The sequence below is a fragment of the Aphanomyces astaci genome (genome assembly GCF_000520075.1).
Source record: "Aphanomyces astaci strain APO3 unplaced genomic scaffold supercont1.48, whole genome shotgun sequence".
In the NCBI taxonomy this organism is placed as follows: Eukaryota; Oomycota; class Saprolegniomycetes; order Saprolegniales; family Verrucalvaceae; genus Aphanomyces; species Aphanomyces astaci.
In genome coordinates, this window is record NW_009798311.1 from 140,706 (window position 1) to 149,820 (window position 9,115).

The window sequence follows — 9,115 nt, forward strand, 5'->3', positions numbered from 1 at the left end:
GTTCTGACTAGACCTCTCAGACCTTATATACCTCCCAAATCCGGGTGTTGAAGATCTACCAAGACGGAGATCCCTCAACCGTCAACTGCCAATGCAGTAGAACTTAGAGCCTTAGGAATACAGCTACGACCACACCTTTAACTAACTCGACTTTACATTTTGCCTCGAACTCCACACCTGGGTTTGAGTTTCCTTGTTTGCCTGCGCCGCGCCTACCCATCAACTTGTCATAAAACCCCGCGACAGTAACATGTTCTCAATTCTATTAACTCCTCTAGGACCATTTTAAGTTCCTTTGATGTAGCACTGTAGTACGAGTAGTACTGTAAGTAGTTCTTCATGGAAATGCCAGATTTTGGAAAGAATGAAACCTGCTTTCTGTGATGACAGTGAACTCTCCCACCGATGGTTAAGCTTCATAACTGCGCATATGTATTAATACATGTACTGTACGTAGCTAGTGGGCCACACTTACTTTTACCAGATCGATGGTGCAAGATCGTGTGATACAACTTGAGAAGTGTAAACGCCATAATCGGGGTCGTTGTTGGCCATTGCTTTCTTCTGCACGCCTATTTGAGCCGTCATCCCCACGGCAATAACAAGGAAAGCCCCGCCAAATGTAAGGCACTCCCCCCCCTACAACGTTGTCACGCAAACAGGCAAATGCAATGGGTTGCACAATCGAAAGGGCCTAGAGCGCTGGTTTAGACATGAAGGGTCGGGCACGGCCAATATTTGCAACGAGAGCTCCGTGGCCAACCGCAACAATGCCACGGTGGCACCATAGTACGTGGCAGAGCGAGATGAGCTAAGGAGGTAGTCCTTGAAGCTTGTGGTGAGTCCATGGGGGGATGGTACGGGAATGGCAACGGTCATCGCATCGCCACCACCAACGTACACGCGGCGCCCCAGATGAAAAGCGCGGTGTCTCGGACGAAAGGTAGGCCTTCATGAGGGCTAGCAGGGCGCACGCAACAACGACAAACACTAGGAACAACATTTCGTCCACGTCTGGACCGAAGAACGCGAAGTAGAAGCCCAGCCAAAACGATACTTTGACGTATCGAATCCCCGGGAAAATGACATAACGTGCCAGGATGAACACTACCAGTCCACAAATGCCGTGGGTTAAGCAAGAGATTACGGCCATGGCGTCGCCGTGGTTGAGCGATCGAAGCGAGTTAGCGGCAGCACTTGATCGCTTGATGTTGACATCGCTGCCAAAATATACAAGGCAAGCATTCGGGGGAATTCCACGGTTGAGATCAGTTGGAAAATTGGAATACAGGCGATATACATATAACGTTACTACTTTCTAGTTGTCCGACATCCAAGGTGAAAGTGCAATTTGTAACGTGTTGAATATTTCAAACAAATTTGAAAATGGATTTACATTATTCTGATCGAATGTACTTTTGGTGAGACGTTTTTCGGTCGTGAGGACGAAACCGTTACGAATGAACCAGGCGTTTCGTGCAACATTGTACTACATACTGTAATTCTACGCAGTATTGGTACCACGTTAGTCATAGATTAAGTATTTCCAAACCAAGTTATATTTTCCACTCAGGGGTTACCAATAATGCTTCCCCCTTTGAATCACACATGCAAACCCCGTACGTTTCACCAAAGATGTCCTGGTCGTCAGTTTGCATGGGGTCAACCGCTTGTTCGGGGGTCGTTGAATATCGCCACCACACAAGACACAATTCATTCCAAGCTTAGCCCACGGGAACCATTCCGTCCAGCCCATAGGGTGGCAATACAGGGCCAATAGTGTTGATAGCCCCAACGATGCCAGGAATGGGCCTGAGCAGACTATGGCCACTGACATGTACGCTGGACCGAGTTTGAATGCCAGCGCTCCACAAAGCAGTGACTCGATTGGTACAGCGGCACTTGAGGATTTGGCACAGTTCGTAGTCGGGTTGGGGGGGGCGGCGGCGGTGGGGAAGCAAGGCAACAACGTGGACTGTAATTCAATACCACTATCGGCAACGCTGCCCCAAGGGAAAACTTCCCCACCATCTCACAACGACGGTGAAAGGCTACGATAGCAACGACTGTGTCGAAGTACCAATAGATAAACAACGAGGGGTCTTGGCGCAACGGGGCAATGTAACCCCCCAAGGCTGTAGCTGTCACCATAAACGTGGGTAACCGGGGAAACCGGTCGCCGTTCGTCGCCACCATCATGGCAAATGCCATCAGCACAAGCAATACCAGACTGACTAGGCAGTATACCACACCATGCCGTCGACGTTTAATAGTGGCAACACAAGTTCTGAAGGGGGGCTCTTTGTAACGATTTATTGGTGGCGCATGACGATGAATTCGGCAGTGAACTTCGTCAATATTTGACGCCGATGGGACGAGGTATTTTTTTATAACGAGTGTTTCAATGGGTCGACAACTACCATTTCATGTACAAATTGTGGCCAATCTCTCTATTGTAATGGACTCGTTCGCCTGGGTAGAGAAGTGCTGAGAACTCGAAATCTGCACTGAGATGCCCACAGTCGAGATGGGGGGTGCCACCTTGAGACGTAGCAAGTGATGAATTCGGTACAATGTCTCGTAGATTTGTGCCGAATTTCATGCTTGGAGTGTTGCGCGCATATTAGAAATGCAAGCTTTTGGTTGTTAATTGTGTTACTACATTCGTATGTGCACGGTTAATACATACAGTAACAGCAACTTTGCAGGTTCGAGCGCATTCAGAGTATTTTATTTGGCCCAACTTGAAGCTAGGGATGAGAAAATCTCTCATTTGAAGAATTGTATACTTTAAGTTAGATCATTCCTACTTCAAGTAGTATACTTGACCTAACCGTTAAGTACTTCTACTACCGGTACTGTTAAGTACTTCTACTACCGGTACTGTATACTTGCAAATTTAGTTCTCCATACTTTTCACTTTCACCGTGTGCCTAACGTTAATCAAATACTAGTTTTACAACTACCTACTCAAAGCCACCAGGGCAACTAAATTATTTTGATCATTAACAACTAACTACTACTTCATGACTTAGACTACGTTGGTGCGATCCCGTGCAAAGTCACCAGTGGGGGTATTTAGTGCGTATTGCGTGGGTGGTGCCAACACGACTCTGGCAGTGCACATATTTGTGGAGGCAGTCGTTGCTGTTTTCAAGCCGACGATCGGTGACGTGGTGGATGACTGTGGTGAGCTTCTTGGGCCAAAATACCAACCCAGCCCGCAAACTGCCACACCACCTAGAGCCCGTGCGATGGCAAACGTTTGCACAGACATGTCGAGCAACGTCCACACGAACGATGTGCCTGCTAGCGACGCCAGAAACCCGCCAGTGACCGCTGGCACCACGTCCAGGCAACAGACTCGCCGCAGCACCACCAAGCCGCTGATGGCAGCTAAGACCACCGTGACTAGGCCCACCCCCAGGTCAGTGGGGGTCATATCGCTGGCTGCAAACGCGACCAGAAGCGACGGATGGCCCTGCCAAATTAGTGCATACAGGGCGTCGATGACTCCGATGGGGGCGGCAGCCCCGACAAAGAACCGCCCCACAGAGGTATGCGTCGTCGTGAGCACTGTACTGCCAACGATCACGAGAGTTCCGGCGATAGCCAGCGGAATGAATACCTCCAACGCTGGCAACGTCGGGCCGATGGTGGTTCCCACAACCACCAAAGCAGACACGAGCACCACAACGCGGCTCTCGCACGCACTGAACGTCACGACAAGTCCGATCGTGATCACTGCCGACATTGAGATCAGTGCGAGGGTATGGGTAGTGCAGACTTGGACGAGCACTGTGGTTAATGTCGCGCTGCAAGTGACATACACATACGGCCACAGGAACTGGGACTTCTTCCAAGCTACATACATGCCAACAATGATGGCGACGATAACGGCAGCCACGGCGTACAGCGCTGGCAAGGTCATGGATCACAGGATGTGTGAAAATGGAGTTGTGTGAGAAGTTCGACGTGGTAAGAAGAGGCTGAGTGGCGAACGAACGAGCAGACGACAGGCGAACGGATGGATGCACCGGATGTTGGACATTAAATCTACAATCTTGTGAGCAATAATAATATATGGCAGAGAGTTGAGGGATCGTAGCATTCATAAAACGCTGGTAAGTGCATCCTAGTACAATGAACAAGTGTATTGAAGAAGCAATTAAAGTTGGCAGTCAACTGACATATTTGGTGGCAATTTAGCGGAAATTTGACGCATATTATATACTAGTACTGTAGCACGGTTGTGTCGACACCCCATGGAACTTGTATTGACGTGAATTTCTACTGCCAACGACGACGATGCTTGACACTGAGCATGATATGTAGAATGAACGCCAAGTCAACTGTTTTGACCGTATCCAGTTTCGATTCTGGACATCATCTGGACTGAACCGAACCATTCCGATAAGCAGTTTTGAGCAATTACAGGTGCAAAGCAGGAAATCTCGTCACCAATAATGTAGGCATTGTTGATTCTTCATTATTCAGATGGGTTGGGTCGTGAATAAAAGTACTAACAGTTAATATCTGCAACTCAGGGGGGTTCTGCAAAGATGGGTACCCAATATTGCATATGCACACCATAACCGAGAATTGGAACGCGTTAGAATTAGACGCGGAGTACTACTAGTATGTAGCAGGTGTACTATATTGCATAATATACATCTGGTCCAACGCATATGGAGAACACCACGGCAAGGGCGTGCTAATACTATAGCCCCGTCTTATCAAGCATAGATATAAATAAGCATACCCGTAGAGCGTAGGACTGGAGGGGGTAACATTTTAGGGTATGCGAATTGAATCTTCAGTCGCATACTAGTATTGAAGTAAATATTCCACATCCCGATACATTGTACGGACAGCATTTTGCCCGCGCAAGGATCAGTGTCGTCCAATCAATTACACAAATTCAGAATAATTTCACTTCTAAAAAGAAATCCAAGCAACCTCAGAACCCCCGGACCCCTTGTATTGATACTCCCGGGGTTAAGTTGTTGCATCGCCAGTAGTTGGCTATCACAAACAACTGAAATACACTTACTGAATTAACCACTACTGTATTGGAATGTGTTGTACTGGTATTGGTTTACAGTGTATTTGAAGGGGCTGTTCAAGCATTAGTCCCTACTAGTTTATCAAAGCAGCTGCTCCTTCAATTAGTTACACTTTTGGACATGAGAAACGTTCACATGTGGACAAAGAGGGATACACTGCACTGCAAGGCGCTGCAAAGATTGGACTCTTGGACGCGGTAGAGTATTTTTTAGAGGCAGGGGCAGATAGTATGTAATAAGCCAAGGTGGTCGGTCAGTATGTACCTCGCATTACTGTACCGAAAAACAGAGCTAGGTGGGGTTGGTTGGAAAGATGTTCTGAATAAGAGGAACCACTCTGTGAGTGTTCAAGCACTCGATAAGCGTATAACCCGACATGATAAATGGGTGATTGAATCTGACAGAGAGTGATTGACCGGGGGTTCCACTCGAAAAAACGAGAGGGCCGTTGATACAAATCAAGGGGGCGTTACTGCTCCTGGCAAGGAGCAGTTGTGAGGATTAGAAGGGGAATTCGCCCCCACTACTATAAAAACAATACTCTCCGACAAATGATGTGAGGAAATGGTCGAAAGCTGGAGGGGCGTTGGGGCAGTATGTGGCTTGTTGGTGATGATGGGTATTGACATTCTTGTCGATGTCTTGTCGTAAAACCAAGACGCGTTAAACGACAGTGGAATACCAAGTTGGTCGGCTGCATATGTATTACGAAGTGATCCGTGATCGACTGTGTAAACTCCACCCAATTTCCAAAAATGGACTACCGGTAGTTAGTTATATCACTCCTCTACTGATAATTAGAAGCCCTGACGCCAGCACCAGTGGCGCCAACGAGGATTCAGACGCAAACATCAAAAGTTTGCTTTTAGGAAGTGTCCAGCATAAAAATAGTGCATAAAATTTATTACCATTGCCATACCAGGCCAGCCATGCATTCTCTGCAAGGGCCTCCTCGTTTTCACCAGTTGAACCCCCGACATCATCATCACCCCCTGTCCAAACCAAGCTCGTGAGTGTTACAGTACTGGTGTCGTCTGATTGTCAAGCGCCAAGACAATCTCAGTGTACGTTTCCTCTTTAGCCATATCTCGAGCCATCACCTCTTCGTCGGTAAATTGTACAGATGGGCATTAATTACAAACTCTCATGAGGAATCAAAGGATGGTTTCACGTGATTGCACTCTGCCGCCAACAACAGATTCTTGAGCCATAGTGACTGGTGGGTGTGCCGTCGGCTCTGCGACAATTGGACTCCGCCAGCCGCGACCAACGGTGCATAGTGGGGGGCTGTAGTTTCAGGCATTTGGTTTGCAGTGTATTTGGTGGGGGCGTAATGGGTCCAGCCTGACGTGGCATCCCCCTGTGACAGCTTCAAGGTCTTCGCACTCGAGCCTTACGTGGCCATCGGTGCCATGCTTGCGTTGTGTTGTTCCAATATGGTATTTCTGCTAGCCATCTTGATTGCCCCCCTTTCACCTCAACATGCGGGCGCAAGGTTGCACCGCGCCGCCTGTACCAGTCCAACCGATATAGCAGGCGCTCTGGACAGTAGCCCCCAACCCCTGTCCTTGACCCCCCCAGACGAAAAGACAGCGTCCACCTCAGTAGAACCCCGGGCGCGGTATGGTACGCGAAGATTGGTCGCCCACCTCCTAGGGATATAGACCTCTCTCGTACCAAGTAACCAGAAGAGGTCACCACCTCTCTCATCACTGTCGATGGCGAAGCGTTGCGTCGAATCAAAGCGTGGAAGTGACGATGGAAGAGCCGATAAACAACTCATCATGGTGACCAAGCTCAAGATGAAAATGGACGACCGGCTCTCCCATGCGTGGTTGTCGCTGTCCAAGCGCCTCTCCAGTAGCGGTAGCAGTCCCCGTCGTTGCCCCCCGGTCACCGTCAAAGGTATACATAGCTCCCCCTATTGCCCCTCCAGAAAAGACCGAAGGCGACGCTTTACATGACCAGTATCGACAAAACGGTGGCAAGCCAGAACAATTGGGATGATATGTTGGTGTTTTCGTGTAGTACTCGACAGACGCGTGTACTGCAACTCTCCCCCGGTTTTGAAGAATGGCATCTCCTCAAGCGTAAGGCATGCGCAGGTAATACATCATGTAGAATCAATCTCCACACTATAATATACCGACAGAATCAAGTGGTATTGTTTATTTACTTTTGGGTTGATTCTTTGCCAAATCTATCGATCGATTGTTTGTCCTGACTTTTGGATGTAAAGATCGTCCAGTCTCACACTAATTGAAGTCACACACGAATTCCATAATGAAATGGTCGAAGAGTGGATTTGATTGGCTATTTGATTTGTGTTCCAGGTTTTGATTAGTCGATCGATTTGTCTGCTCATTCGATTGAGAATTACATTCCAATTTCGAATCGACTTGACAATACTGTACGTTATATATTGTAATACATGCCCCGTGATTAGCCATCCATATATATAACAATCGCCGCTCAATTTTTGACATTGCCCTTGTTCATTGTGGAGTAGATGTGATGGGCTCATCCTATGTCCATGTTGTGTTGTTTTCAAAGTATACTAGTAGCTTACTACTCTGGAGTACTATTAATACTACTATTAATACTTACTAGTTTACTAGTAGTACGTCGAACTAGTATGCAGTCTTGTCGTTTTACCCAAAATTTGGGCTGATTCTTTGCCAAATCAATTATTTGTCGAGACTTTCGGATATAAAGATCACACTAATTTCAGTCACATACTAATTCGGTGTTGAATTGGTCGAAGAGTGAAATTGATTGGCCACTTGATTAGTGCTCTGGGTTTTGATTGGTTGATCGATTCTTCTCTGCCGATTTGGTGCTGCTCATTCGATTGGGTACCCCACTCCAATTTCGAATCGACAATATTAAATTAATAGTATACCAGTACTATTAATAAGCTTACTGTTAGTACTATGAAAAGCCCCCCCAATGCATACATACTCCGAGTAGTACTGTATGTACTACGTAGTACTACTACTATAGGAATAGTTAGTTTTGCAGAATTCCTAGGACTGCGTCTTGTTTAGCTAATGATTTGACAATACCATTTCTACCACGTTCAATTCTTCACGTGAACCGTTTTAAGCTGGGGTGACCAATGGCTGGAGTTCGTGGTTGATTGCAAGAGACGAACCCTGCGGTGTTTTGGTGTGGAATTGGGTGTACGCCGCCACGACGGCTAGCACCACCGCCGCGGGCCAGGCAATCCACGGGCGCAATGCGAAGATTTTAAAGTAGTCGGAGGATGATACCACTAGCGGGCCGGACAAGGCAGCGCCGACGTAATGCACAGCAAAGAAACTGCCCGTGGAGGCGGACGACCAAATGTACAGCTGGCGCTGGGGCTCCGCGTCGGCGTACACCATGAAGAAGCCGGTGGAAATGGCGAGAAAGATGGCCACAAAGAGGCACGTAACCCAAGAGGTCGCGCCAGGGACGCCAAAGTAGATGGATCCGCTGGGCTCGGTGACGGTTTGGACGAGGAACATGGAGTAGATTGTATACACGGCATGCAGCGGGAGCGCCGCCGCCACCAGCACGGGACTCGCCCCATCGACGATCCAAATCACAATCGCAAGCGCTGGAATCGCGGCCAAGCCCAAGTAGTAAGCGACTTCGCTGATGAACTCAATCGAGTAGGCGAAAACAAAGCAGATGGAGATGGCGGCGACGAGCGCCGACAGCTTCGGCGCGAGAATCCCACGGAAGGCCACGTACAGCGTCAAGGGAACGATCACAAGCCCAAAGACGAGCAGGTAGATGCTCGTGAACATGTCGCTAAAGTCCCCGAGGTGGCGGACGGATGTTATTGCGGGCATGGCAATCTACAAATGGAAGTGCTGCCCTTCTTTTGTGTCAAGATATGTCGTGTTAGCATTTGTAATCGCAAAATATAAGCAAATATAAACACAAAAATCTAATGATACGTCGTACTTTTGAATTGCTGGATACTAGTACCAGTATTATTGTTGAATGTTCAATCATTATATAAATTGTGTTTGCAGTCATATCACAAAATATGCATATTT

At 47.8% G+C, this 9,115-nt stretch overlaps 4 protein-coding genes across 4 annotated transcripts; 1 reads left to right on the forward strand and 3 right to left on the reverse strand.

The window, feature by feature from the left end:
* Nucleotides 1-639: 639 nt before the first annotated feature.
* Nucleotides 640-2,211, reverse strand: H257_13384 (hypothetical protein; the record flags this gene model as incomplete). Its single annotated transcript, XM_009840882.1, has 3 exons — nt 640-825; nt 902-1,220; nt 2,081-2,211. The coding sequence occupies 3 exons, from the start codon at nt 2,209-2,211 to the stop codon at nt 640-642; spliced, it is 636 nt and encodes a 211-aa protein (XP_009839184.1).
* A 762-nt stretch (nt 2,212-2,973) lies between these two features.
* Nucleotides 2,974-3,948, reverse strand: H257_13385 (hypothetical protein). The gene has a single exon (XM_009840883.1). The coding sequence runs from the start codon at nt 3,929-3,931 to the stop codon at nt 3,032-3,034; it is 900 nt and encodes a 299-aa protein (XP_009839185.1). The 5' UTR covers nt 3,932-3,948; the 3' UTR covers nt 2,974-3,031.
* Nucleotides 3,949-6,850: 2,902 nt separating this feature from the next.
* Nucleotides 6,851-7,073, forward strand: H257_13386 (hypothetical protein; the record flags this gene model as incomplete). Its single annotated transcript, XM_009840884.1, has 2 exons — nt 6,851-6,971; nt 7,003-7,073. The coding sequence occupies 2 exons, from the start codon at nt 6,851-6,853 to the stop codon at nt 7,071-7,073; spliced, it is 192 nt and encodes a 63-aa protein (XP_009839186.1).
* Nucleotides 7,074-7,978: 905 nt separating this feature from the next.
* H257_13387 (hypothetical protein) lies at nt 7,979-8,909 on the reverse strand. The gene has a single exon (XM_009840885.1). It carries the CDS (start codon nt 8,903-8,905, stop codon nt 8,168-8,170), a length of 738 nt encoding a protein of 245 aa, XP_009839187.1. The 5' UTR covers nt 8,906-8,909; the 3' UTR covers nt 7,979-8,167.
* Nucleotides 8,910-9,115: the final 206 nt, after the last annotated feature.

Coding starts and splice junctions, on each gene's coding strand:
- H257_13385 (XM_009840883.1), bottom strand. CDS start 3,931: ATGACCTTGCCAGCGCTGTACGCCGTGGCTGCCGTTATCGTCGCCATC.
- H257_13387 (XM_009840885.1), bottom strand. CDS start 8,905: ATGCCCGCAATAACATCCGTCCGCCACCTCGGGGACTTTAGCGACATG.